The sequence below is a fragment of the Petaurus breviceps genome, unplaced genomic scaffold (assembly GCF_028583685.1).
Source record: "Petaurus breviceps papuanus isolate PSGF00001 unplaced genomic scaffold, PetGlider_PUasm1.0 110, whole genome shotgun sequence".
NCBI classification, from domain to species: domain Eukaryota; kingdom Metazoa; phylum Chordata; class Mammalia; order Diprotodontia; family Petauridae; genus Petaurus; species Petaurus breviceps.
In genome coordinates this window covers 5,231,772-5,244,974 of record NW_027185597.1, presented here as the reverse complement: position 1 = coordinate 5,244,974, position 13,203 = coordinate 5,231,772, and the positions used below count along the sequence as shown (strand labels likewise).

The 13,203-nt window shown below is 38.3% G+C and overlaps 1 protein-coding gene across 1 annotated transcript in view; it reads right to left on the bottom strand.

Moving 5' to 3' along the window:
* Positions 1–13,203, bottom strand: part of LOC138156879 (contactin-associated protein-like 2) — a 2,167,135-nt gene that overhangs the window by 246,307 nt on the left and 1,907,625 nt on the right. Inside the window, exon 18 of the mRNA XM_069082365.1 lies at positions 11,862–12,098. Within this exon, the coding sequence (XP_068938466.1) occupies positions 11,862–12,098 (237 nt within the window). The remainder of the gene's footprint in view (positions 1–11,861; positions 12,099–13,203) is intronic.

Here is a 13,203-nt window from a genome sequence, read left to right as displayed (position 1 = left end):
TTCTTCTTACAGATTGAGAGAAGAAAGGTCCGGAGAAGGAATATAAAGCCTTCAGACTTGGGATATGAACCTGGGCTCTCAGATTCCAAATCCAGCATACCTTTCACTATACCATAAAATAAAATGCACAAAGATAAAGTGAAATAAAGCAGCATTACCTTAGGATATACTTAATAATTTTTTGCTGATTGGCTGATGATAAGGAGAAGGGGATAAGCATTTATATACATGTATATCTCCTATTATTAGTGAAGATTTATGCTAAGTGCTTTATAAATATCCTCTCATTGACCCTTATAACAACCCCAGCAAGTTGGTGTTATTTTTGTCTCTAATTTACAGATGAGGAAACTGAGGCAAATAGAGGTTAAGTGACTTGCCCCCCTTTCAATATTTGGAATTATCTTAAGACACACACATCTCAAACTGTTTCTATTTCTTTTTCTTCTTCAATAAATCCTCTCAGAAAATACCTCCTTTGCAGCATCACAAAGAATGCATTTTGCTAAATTTAAACTTAATATAATTGAATTATTATTGTTATTGTTTTATGTGGTTAAGAGTAATAAAGAATTTATAAAAGACAATCTTTAGTAGACCTTCTTGTGCAAAAAATTGGAAAATAATGAGCTGCTAATAATATAACAAATGGTCTAAATGTAAAAAGTTGCTCTTAACTTAAGAGAAGTTTGTTCTCTTAAGTAGGTTAAAAATTCCCCCCGCAATTTTATTTGAGCAATTAATTTTCATAACAAGCTGTTTTCATACTAGCTAGAATAGATAGAAACTTCATTATAGCATATTTCAAAATTTATCACAGTTATGAATTAGTGTACTCTAAATTAATGAGGTTGTACTCTATTTGGCATCTATATGTGACCTAACTGCCCTAATCCTCTCTTTATCAAAAAGGTATAGGGATTTAAAGGAGACCGGCTAGATTAAATCTTTCTCAGTAGCTCTACTTGTCTGAAAACAGTCAGGTCCTGATTTATGAACACTGCATTTATGAATAACCTATATATTGGGAGCTACAAACCCTGTTTTCAACTCCCATAACCTCTAAAGCCCTACATTTCAGTTTCCAAAGGACCTAAAAATTTCATAGCTAGTAGTCCCTGGAGTCCCTGACATTACTGCAGTTACTATCAAAATCAGAGTCTAATAGTAGCTACTAAATTTTTTGCCAGGGAGCTATAGGCCACATGACTACAGCATGAAGCATATATGGGGGGGGGGGGTTGCTTGCTTCCTCTTCAGTCATGAGGAAACCTTCTAAGAAGCTAGGTAGCATTGTGAATGGAGCACTGGATCTGGAATCAGGAAGATCTGCATTCAAATATGACCTCAGAAACTTTCAAACATATTAGTACTACAATCCTACCTTATTTCAAGAAATAAATGCATTCTGGAAAAGTTAGGTGTAAAGTGAAAGTTGACATATTAATGATAATGTTAACAATGAATCTGATATGAGAGGGCTTGGCTTGTGGTCAAGTCCTGGCTCATCTCTTTATTGTCCATGTGTGCTTGGGCTGACCAATATCATGTCCAACAGACTTTCCAACTCTGACTCCAAGACCCTGTGATCATATATCATCATTTATTTGCATATTAGAGATGTGACCCAGTAGAACATAGGCTTCTGGAGGGTAGGGGCTGTTTTTCTTCTTCTTTGTGATCTCAGTGCCTGGCACAATGGAAGTGTTTAATAATAATAGACTGAAATGAATTTTGGTGGAAAAAGTTTTGGTTTCCAGATGTTGTTTGTCCTTTGTTCTCAAAGAGGACCATGACGTCATGGAAGTGATGCCATGACATGCCAGTGAATTGAAAACAATAAAATCTGTGAGGGGAAGACCCTCAGGGTTTCTGGTCAAAACAAAAACAACTGCTATTTACATTAACTTGAGCAACCAGGGTCCAAACAGGATCTTGGGCTTGGTCTGGGATCTATTAATGACCAATCAATGAAAGCCACAGTAATTTGGGTTTAGAGCAAGGTTCTTATGAAAGAAATCTAGCCCTAAAACTCAAAGTGTCTTGGGAGGTTTCAGTGATTAAAATTTACATTCCTTTGGGCAGAGCACCTGCTAGGTGGCACAGTGGACAGACTGCCAAACCTGGAGTCAAGGAGACTCATCTTGCTGAATTCAAATCTGACCTCAGACACTTCCTAATTGTGTGACCCTAGGCAAGTCACTAAACCCTGTTTGTCTCAGTTTCCTCATCTGTAAAATGAGCTAGAGAAGAAAATGGCAAACCACTCCAGTATCTTTGCCAAGAGAAACCCAAAAGGGGTCATGAAGAGTTGGATGTGACAGAAAACAACTGGTTTCAAGATGTAATAAAAATCTGATGTCAGAGTTCTAAGATTCATTGTAAAGACCACTCTGCCTTTATCTGCATACTTAAATGAATTTAATTCATTTATGTAACCCTTATTCAGAGTAAGTTGGGGAGACCAGAGCAGACTCATTAGACATATTTGTTGTTGTTCAGTGGTTTAGAAGTGTTCAACTCTCCATGACCTCATAGACCATACTTTCTATGTGGATTTCTTGGCAAAGACTCTGGAGTGGTTTGCCATTTCCTTCTCCAAGGGATTAATGCAAACAGAGGTTAAGTGACTTGACCAGGGTCACATAATTATAAGTTTCTGAGGCTGAATTTGAACTCAGGTCTTCCTGACTCTAGGCCCAGTTCTCTGTCCACTGAGCCACCTAAGTGCCCCTTTCACTGAGAACATAACTCTATGGGATTAGAATGTTTTAGAAACCTCCAATTATTTTGTAAAATGAACTAAAACCCAAGAAAAGTGATTGGAAATTTTTTTCCCCTCTCAGGTAATAGAATTGACTGTTTTACTCTTCCCACCAGGACTGACATGAAGTCATCTGCATATGGCCCTTCCATTGCTTCTGTCACTGACGTGTCTATTCCTGCCACCACCCCACCACCCCATTATGTGAGGAAATAGTGCACATAGAATTATCCAGGTTGCAATCTTGCTAACTTTGGAGAGTCAGGAAAGTAGTCAAATATTTGGGAATCTGAGCACAGACCAGAGTTTATGACCAGTCAAACCCAGTTCCTTGGAACAAGTCTAAGGAATAACCAGGACCCAGGTCAATAGTGGACTGACTTTGCAGCAAAATTGTAAGATTCTATGAGATATGTAGTGGCACTATGACATTTAAAAAGTTCATGATACACAGTTTCTGGGAAATTTACCATGTTAGTAATAATGCTAGCATTTTTTTTTTTTTTTTGCTTTTTGAGGGCAATTGGGGTTAAGTGACTTGCCCAAAGTCACACGGCTAGTAATTGTGTCAAGTGTCTGAGGTCAGATTTGAATTCAGGTCCTCCTGACTCCAGGGCCAGTGCTCTATTCACTACACCACCTAGAGGCCCTTTTAATGCTAGCATTTTAAGAAGGAGGTCAGTGGCACCCTTCAATCAAAAAACTCCTCATGGTGGTGGGCTTACAGTTTATATGCTCTCAGAAAAGTGGGTGTTCTTAAGGTTGGCAATCCACTCTGATTTGTCAGCAAGTAATGACAGAGAATGAATATTATAATAAGAAGTGGGCACTATAACAATGAGGGTTTTGGTATAGTGTGGATCGCCCAAATCTTGGTCAAAGAGACTTAATTTCCATATCACCTGTCTGACAAAAGGAAGAATACACATTTCCCCAGATCTGTCTGAATAAACTCAATGAGCAGGAATCCTCGCATTAGCCCAAACTAGAAATTCTTTTATAATCTGATTAGATCTTAGTTGGGGTAAGTTTTCGGTCAAGATTTCCCACACTGGTTGATTTCTAGTTGAGGAAGTAGAAGAGGGACAAAACCTTGGCCCTAATTCAATAATTATTTATTAAATACAAGAGAGAAATAATCATTTTTTTTCCAGCACTATACACTGACTAGGATGCATCTGGAAGTCAACTTTGTGATTAACGGCCTTGTGGCCTCTGATTTCAATGTGAGCCCACTCTCTCCAGGGTCTGAAGTGGTATGGGTGGAAGAGAGGCAGTATGCCCTGCAGGTGCTGGAGGGAAATGATTATACTTTTGTTCTTGCTATTTTCTCTCAGTAAATATTCCTTTGTAAAAACTAAAATACAAAAAACAAAGCAAGAATTTAAAAAAAAAAAGGACAAGATCAGCTAAAACCCACTTAAAATTGATTTTTTTTTTGTTGAGGTGTGGGGTAGAGAGTTCTTCATACTATCTTCATGCTAAGAAAAGGAAGTTGGCAATGAGCTCAATCTCTGATGACTGGTCCACCTATTGGAAATGATATACACATAAAAAATGTTGTCTAGTGGAGAAATTGAATGTCAAAGGCTGGTAGTTATCCCCTGTAGACATGATGAACTGCTCAAGGACAATGTGGTATTTGGTGAACAGGTCTGCCTGCAGGGGCTCAGGAAAGGTGTGTAATTTAAAAGCAAAACATTCTGGACAATTTATGAGACCAGAAGGTTCCTTTTAGAATCATGAGAGAGGAGCAATGTATTAGCAATCTTAGCAGAAATCATACAGCTATGGCTTTGGCTGAGATAAAGGAGATTCATGTTGTGTTTTTTTTTTTTAATCACACATAGTTTAGAGTTCTGTTTACTGCTGGGGAAGCCGAAGTAAAAAATACTAGTGAACAATATGTGTGTTACTTGGAGCTTTTTTTTTTCCTTTTCAGAAGTCATCTGTAGCCAAAAAGACTTCAAATAATGTTTAATATGAAAATGTCTCAAACTTGAAGAACAGGTTGCAAGAGGTTCTCATTTCCACCTGTTGATTCTTCTTCCACATTCCTCTTTAGTCCCCACTCCCTAACATTCATTGCCCCAATTCTCCTCTGAGTTAAAGCAAAGTCTCAGTCTCTCCTTCATGTTTTATGCTTTTTTTTGATCTTTTTCCCAAGAAAAATGTTGTAATGCCTAGAAATTCTAGAGTCTAGGGCAAGTGCCAGGAAAGATGGCCCCCAAATCAGCTATTTAAGGCCAATTCAGCAGGAGATTTTTGAGGGTGGGGTGTTGAGGGAAAAACAACAATACACTGCCTGACCTTAGGGAGGGAGAAACCCCAGAACAGTGACCCCATGGAGACTGAAAGACGAGACAACCCCAGAAGAATCAGGAAATGGCTAAACTAGGCGGGGAAGGAACTCTTCTGAGATGAAGTGGGGTTGGGGTGAGAAAAACTGAAGATGAACTATTTGATATAGTTGTTGCTGTTGAATTATTTCCCATTTTATGTGACCCTGTTTGGGGTTATCTTAATAAACACGGTAAAGTGGTTTGTCATTTCCTCCTTCAGCTCATTTCACAGATGATGAAACTAAGGCAAACAGGTCACACACTGAAGGCCAGATTTGAACTCAGGAAGATGAGTCTTCCTGACCTCAGACCTAATACTCTATCCACTGTGCCATCTGGTTGCCCCTACTCTAATATTAATGGTAACTTCTGGTTTTAACTAATTATCCTTACTAAGGAGGTACTAAACTCAGTTCTTTCTACCTGCTGAAGGAAATAAATGATGTAAGTGTGCATGGATCTGGCATGCTGAAGATGTGTTTCAGCATAGCTGCTTTACAGCTATGGGTATCACAGGACTTCCAGGTATAGGGTCAGGAAGTTGGCCTGAGACAAACTTCCACTGCCCACTGCTTCCATTTTTTGGGACCCTTAGGAAGATCCACATGATGCATCCCTTAAAATGACAAACCCCCTCTTGATGAAAGAACTCAGTTTGTGCAGAAGAAGGTACTTATTTATGCTTCCAGCAAGTAAACAGGTGTGGAGCTCACTAGGGACACACCCACATTTATACAGAACCAGGAGTGAGGGTCTACAAGTTCTGTCCTTCCTGGTAGACTTAGGGTTATTTCAATTCCTCAAATTCCTTACTTTATTTTCCTCTCTTTCTATATATATTCTACATTCTCTCTCCCTCCATCCCCCCCTCCCTCTTTCCCTCCCTTCTCTCTCTCTCTCTCTCTCTCTCTCTCTCTCTATATATATATATATATATATATATATAGTCAAATTTATCAAAGGTTAGTCAAATTCCTCATAGTCCTCACTTTATTTCCTTCTATATATTCTACATTTCTTTAACATATGCAGATTATATGTAGATTACAGAGGCGTGGTAGTGAGGATACTTGAGACCTGACCTCTTCTAAGGTCAGAGCTGCCTGCCACACCCTCACCTTTTTAGTTCCCTCTGGCCATTGGCATAGCTCCAGGAAGGCCAGGGTATTAGTAAAGTAAGATAAGCAAGAACTTCCCCACAGCTATTGATTATCTTCCAGTAACTTTTGTGGGAGCAAACAAGATACCATTATATCCCTTCTTACACTCCTAACTACAATGCAGAAACCCTGTGAGCTGGAAGGAATCTTTATAGGTCAAGTGTTCCAACTCCTCCATTTTTGAGATAAAGTATCTGTTGTACAAGTTGGGGGGATGATTTGTACAAACTCAGGTTGAGAGATGGACAAAGCATGAGCTAGAACCCAAGTCTCTCAACTTCGAGTCCAGTGCACTTTTGGCTCTATCAAACCATTTCGTTCTATACTAGAGAATTAGGACTACAGTCTGAAAAATGTGGTCCTGACCCAGCTGGGAGTATGGCTACTGTACAAAGAACATTTTTGGACTATGTATAGATGCACATCTGGCCTTCAGAGTGGCAGTGGCCTGCAACTCATGCCCTAGTGCCAGGAAGGCCTCTCTGACCAACATTCAAATCCATAGCTGAAATCCATAACTGAATGATGATGATTATTTTTTGCCTCAAGGATTTGATCCCCAATAACTCCTACATCTAGGTGGCACAAAGCAGCTAGGGAGCACAGTGGATAAAGTGGTAGCCCCAGAGTCAGGTAGATCTGAGTTCAAATTTAGCCTTAGACATTTACTAGCTGTGTGATCCTGGACAAGCGACTTAACCCTCTTTGCTTCTGTTTTCTCATCTACAAAAATGAGGTGGAGAATGAAATAGCAAACCAGTCCAGTGCCTTTGCCAAGAAAATCCCAAATGGTGTCACAAAGAATCACATAACTGAAATGACTGAACAATAACAGCTCCTAAAAGGAATTAATTAATAACAAATTAATCTGTTATTCATTATCTTAAAAAAAGCAGCATTTCCTACCATCCCTCATTCTATCATGCTATATCTCTCTTATATCTTCTACTGTAGAAAGAATAGCAGATACTCACAGACTTTATCTCAGCACCATTCATTCATTAATCAGTCCTAAATAATCTGCTTCAGTACTTTGCTGAAATTGCTCCCACCAGTGAATTTTTAATTGATAAAGCAGACAATCTTATCTTTTGATAAGCCTTTGATCCCCTTATCTTTTCTGGAGAGTTTGACAATGATTTTATCTCCCTTCTCCTGGAGAGCTTCTCCTTCCTTGCTATTGGTGACACATTGCTCTCTCCTTCTACCTACCTGACCATTCCTTCCCAATTTTTCTCAGTGGTTCATTGTATTTCTCTTGCCCCACAAATGTTAGCATTTCCCAAGGCTCTCTCTCTTCAGTCTTCCTCTGTTCTCTGCTTGATCATCTTACTTGGGCCAATAGGTTCTCATCAAACACATTGCCATGTAAAAAGTGCATTTTTTCCTAAAATGAATTGAATTAGCCATTTCTAGATTAGCATTAAAATATTTAGATGATATTTTATAAGGTAGATAGAGGGATACAGTATGAAGAAAACAGGTGACCAAGGTTGTGGACTGGCACGTGAAAAGTCTCAAGATACCGAAAGATTCTACTAATTTTTTTTTTTGTCCAGGCCTGGTCTTGGTCATGGACAATCTGTAATATAGAGATGTATAATTAGGAATCAATTGTATTTCTGTACTACTACTTAGCTGAGGAAAGTGATAGTAGATTTGAAGGTGATAGAAGATCATTAGCACTGGAAAGGATTACCCATATTATCTAGTCCAATTCAGATGAAGACAGTAATGTCTTAAGGTTATACAGTGATGGGGCTGAAATTTCAACTCAAATCTTCTGATTTTTTGAACAAATCTGGACAACAAGTATTTATTGAGTTCCTGTTATGCGCCAGGCTCAGGGTTCATCTAATGGTTTTTCTTTTGTATTACCCCCTTGGTGCCATGATCCTTGCTGCAAAAAAAATCCTTGTTATTCATCATGGAAACCTTCCTGAGGAAAGAAGAACAAAGGAATCAAACAGGAGAACAGAGATATTCCTTTAGCAATGGGAAGAAAGAATAAGCCTCTTAGGGCAGACTGGAACACTCAGATATCAGGTTTAGTTTCAATGGATCCCTGAAGGAGTCTTTTTTGTCTATACTGGACTGCTATCCACAATAATAGCAAGGAGTGAGTCCATTCATAAAGAGAACCTACTGCAAAAAGATGGTCAAAAAGATCTAGAATGAATTTCATATATTCATACAATCTCAGAAAAAGAAAGGTTTTCTACACCTGAGGTATCAAATTTACAGCTACAACTGTGTGCAAAACTCCCAAGTGCTGCTTGAACTAGATTAAAATATAATTGGGAAATGCTTAACAAAATAAATAAAACTATAACATAGGAAATGCTAATTTGTAGTTTTATAATTCTACACATGGCCTGTAGGGATCTGTTTCTACTTGAGTATGACATCACCGTTCTACATCGACCCATACGTGAGCAGAATATCCTTTCTAAGGTCCATGACAAATGATTATCCATCTTTTCCACTGATGGACAACTTATGGTGCCACCAAAAGGGAAGTTTCTTTTTTGGATAGCTTTAATGATTGCTTTTCCTTTATTAAGCCCAGATTTTCCTCTCTTCAACTTTCAATCATTGGTCCTAGTTCTGAAATCTGGTGCTAAACAAATCTAACCTCTTGTATGTAACAGTCCTTTAGTTACTGGAAGACAACTATCATGTCTTCTCTAAGTCTTTTCTTTTCATGGCTAAATGTTTCTAGTATCTTCAATACATCTTCAGGTCATGGTTTTAAGTCCTCTTGCAGTGTAGAATTTGTCCTATTGTGAATAAGCAGAGTGACTGTTCTTGGAGCCTGAGCCTGCACTAGTATTGGTCAAGAGTGAGAATGAGTAGGGATGAGTGGCTTGGGGGTAGCTAGAGAAAACACCAAGATGGTAGTTGAAACTCTTCCGAGAGCCTCAAATGACTGTCATGGTAGTGCTCCTTGCCTCTATGGAAGATGACAAGATTCTTTGCCTTGGTTCAAGTATTACTATTTTCAATTGCTACCTACTCTTTTGTTCTGAGACTTACTGCTATTTCTCAAGTCAGCAGTAGTCTTTATCTGAGACCTTAGGGTGTCCACAAACCCACTTCTAAGTTTTGTATTTTTTTTCTCCTAATAGGATCAGACTCAAACTCATTTTGCTCAGAAATGATTTAAAAAGGGTATTTAGATATATATTGGATAAGCTCTTTGAACCAATGAGCAAAGGAATGAAGCAAACCTGATTTACCTTTATATTTAACACTGATGCAAGCTTAAGGATAGATATCCCTGCCTTGGCATTTAGGCATAATATTTATTAACCCTCAGGGATTTTGTAGGAGCCTCTGTATTTAACCTAAATCTCTAAAAATACCAGGACTGTGATTTTCTTTAAATTGGTACTTATGTACTAGAGTCTTTCAAGCATTAGTGTTTACTTGATTGCTTTCAGACATTACTTTGGCAATAGAATGACTACAGTGAAATTAGCATCAAGCACAATGAACGGTAATTGCAAGACTGTCATTTCTACAAGTACAAAATTAATGTAATCCACAAGCCCATCCTAATTGTGTGCCACAAGGAAAGCACAGAATTCCTGTTGTTTGGAACAGAAAGATACTCTATAATAATACTGTTAATGTGAAATCGTCTTCTTCAATTGATTCTTTTCCCACTTTTGTTGCTGTTTGGTATTTCTTTTTCATACCCATCTAACATCATTTCTATTACCATCTTAAAAGCAATGCCAGATGTAGCCTGGATGTATAGAGCATATTTTCCAACAATGCATCCCTCTCTGGATGGCATTGTATAAGACTAATGCAGTATAAACAACTCTTCATGTATTCATCATGGCACAGGCCCTGTGAATGGGGTGTTTATGTAAAGCTTCTTATTAAGAGATGCAACAATCATTCACTGAAGACTACACCCAAAAGCTTTATATTCCTTTACAAAGCAAACAGGGATTTAACTCGTACTTAACTCATAAACCAGGAAGGTGGAAAATTTCTCTCCTTGCCCTCTCTTTTTTCTTAAAATTTCAGGTACAGGAAAATTAAGTAATCAATAAGTTACATGAATTTTCCAGCTCACATCCTAATACAGGGTTTATGAAAGGATTATATGTTTGGGTCCTTAAAGTCAACTGCAACAACAACAACCATTTATCAGGCACCTGTTGTGAATTGAGAATTGTACTAGATGCAAAAATTAGGTAATCTATGGTCCTTGCCGTAAATGGGAGATGATACCAGTGCAGAGAGTTATAATAGCTAACATTATAGGATACATGCATTTAGAGGAGCTGCAAACAAAGTCTCCTGTGGTCTGAAGGGGAAGGTCATGGCTGTCTGGGGGAGAAGAGGTAGGAGGTGACATGAGTTGGCCTTACAGATTCAATAAGTCTGGAGGGAGGAGGGGAATGGAGGGATTGTGGGTAGATGAGCAAAGATGAGCAGATGTGAACACAGTGTGTATTCATAGGGCAGAGAGTGGGAAGAGAGGGGAAGGCCATATTTTATAAAGCCTTGAATGTCAGAAAAAGGCATCTGAATTTTCCTCTATAGGCAGTTCGGAACTACTGAAAGTTTGTGACAAATTGAGTAATATTACCAGATTGATGCAAGAAAAAAAGATTATCCTACAAATGGTACAAAGGATGGAATGGAAAAGAGAAGGAATACAACGTATAGTCAAAGGCCCTATTTATTAGAAAACTAGGGGACCATTCAAAATCAGTCTGCCTGACCATTACCAGAGAACCTGAATTGTCCACTTGGTCAGTGTCTCTTAGAAGAATGTGTGTTTTCACTCACAAGACCTAGGTATTCTCAAGAATAGATCTAATGAGGTGCTCTTATGGGACTAGACTGACTCCAGACTCCTCATAGCCCAGAAGCATTAAAGGCACACATAAATATGTGTTTTACTATTAACTTAGGTCAAAGAGTTACTGTAAGAATAGCAAAAGCAATAATAATTATAACAGACATTTATATAATGTCTGAAGGTGCTGTACATGGATTATCTCACTGAATCCTCACAATAGCATTGTTAAGCAGGTGCTGTTATCACTGCCATTTTACAGTAAGATTTAGAGCTGAGATGTAGAGAGGTTGTGACATACCCAGGCTATCTTGGAAGTGTCTGATGCAGGATGCCAATCTAACTCTTCCTGACTCCAAGTCCAGAATTCTATTCACTTTATCACCATGCTGCCTCTTTGGTGTCCTGCCACCTCCTCCCCGCCCCCATAGTGATATGATGGAGTTAAGCTTAAAGCCATCTTTCGGGTGTCAATCATTGCACCATTCATCATCAAACTGGATGTTTAGTTTGTGATATTCAAGTCAAGTGTCCATTAGAATGTGAGAGAAATTGAATACCACTATTTCCTTTGTGAGGATTACTAGATAATAAAGATGATGGAGTTAACCATACCTATTACAGTAGTGGGATCTTGACCACCATTCTTTTCCAGGTAAAGCCCTGTCTGTGACTGGTTGACCCTCTTTCACTAAATGGGTTATTTGGGCCTATGAAGAGGAAAAGTAGTGAGCATTGAAAAACAGCAATAACAACAAATAGTCATATCTTACCTTTTATGCAAAATGGTCCATCATAGGCTGTCTTGGAGCAATCACAGGAATAACCATTGTACTTCTCCACACATTTGCCTCCATTCTCACAGTACATTCCATAGCTGGTGCAATGGCCTGAGCACCCAGGTTTCACTCCTAGAGTGACCTTTGCTCTTTCTTCCAAATCAAGAGTTACCCCATTCATCCTGAGGGAGCGAATACAACCTAGAAATCCCCTCTGGCCTCCTGCAGCACCTGAGAGGCAACACAAGAGAGAGAGAGAGAGACCAGATTTAATAAACTTTGTCATTGAACCTGTCCTCACAGAGCTAATCATTCCTTGAACAACTATGGTAGAAGATAAATTGAGAATGTTAAGAGAATCCTAGCATTCTTACTTTCAAGTTGGTTCTGTCAAAATCTACTAAGCTGAAGCTTTTCCCCCTTAGGCTGTGGCACCTAATTAAAAACAGGCCCTCTTTTGAGAGGCAACTGAATTTGCAGCTGAAATAAAATATTTGGAGATATCCAGACATTTTATAAGCTGTTTTGGATGTCAAGTCTGGTTTTCTATAGGAAAATGGATGGGAAAAAAAATCTCTGTGAGTCTTTGCTCTTTAATCTTAGGCATTCAATCCCATAGCACAATCTACTAAAAGAAAAAATAAAAAGGCAGAGGAACATGAATATATTAGCATAGTTAACAAGTCAATTAGTCAGAAGGCACAAATGTACTAGAAACCAGACTGGATATCTGGCTACTTGCCTCAGAAAGCTCCTGCTTCTGATTCGACATTAAAGCATCTTGTCCTTGGTCCAAATTTACAATTTTAAGTAGAAGGAAGCTAACTGTATTACGTTTCTTACTAGTTCAGTTTAGGTTTTCTGACTTGTAGTAAAAAATTTGTAGAACAAAGAATATAATTATTTATATAATTATAATTAGAGTGTAATTTGATCTATAAAGTTGGGTGACATTATTATTATTTTTTATGTAAGCATAAAAGAGTGAAAAGAGTTCTGGTTTTGGAGACAGAGAACACAGGTCAAATCCCACCTCTGTTGCTTACCACCTATTTGACCTTGGACATATTCCTTATTTTCTCTAGACCTCGATCTCCTCATCTATAAAAAGAGGGGATGGGAAGAGATAATCCTTTATGTTTTTACTAACTCTAAATCTCTGAGCCTGATTCACGATTTCATTGGAGTAAGGAATTCATGGTATTAAAGTCTACAGCGATAGAGATAAGCAATTTGTCTGTACATAGTCTGAGGGAGATACCTGGGACTTTGAAAAGTAAAATGTTTTACTCAGGGTCACATAGTCAATATTTATCAGAGGCAGGGTTTAAACTTA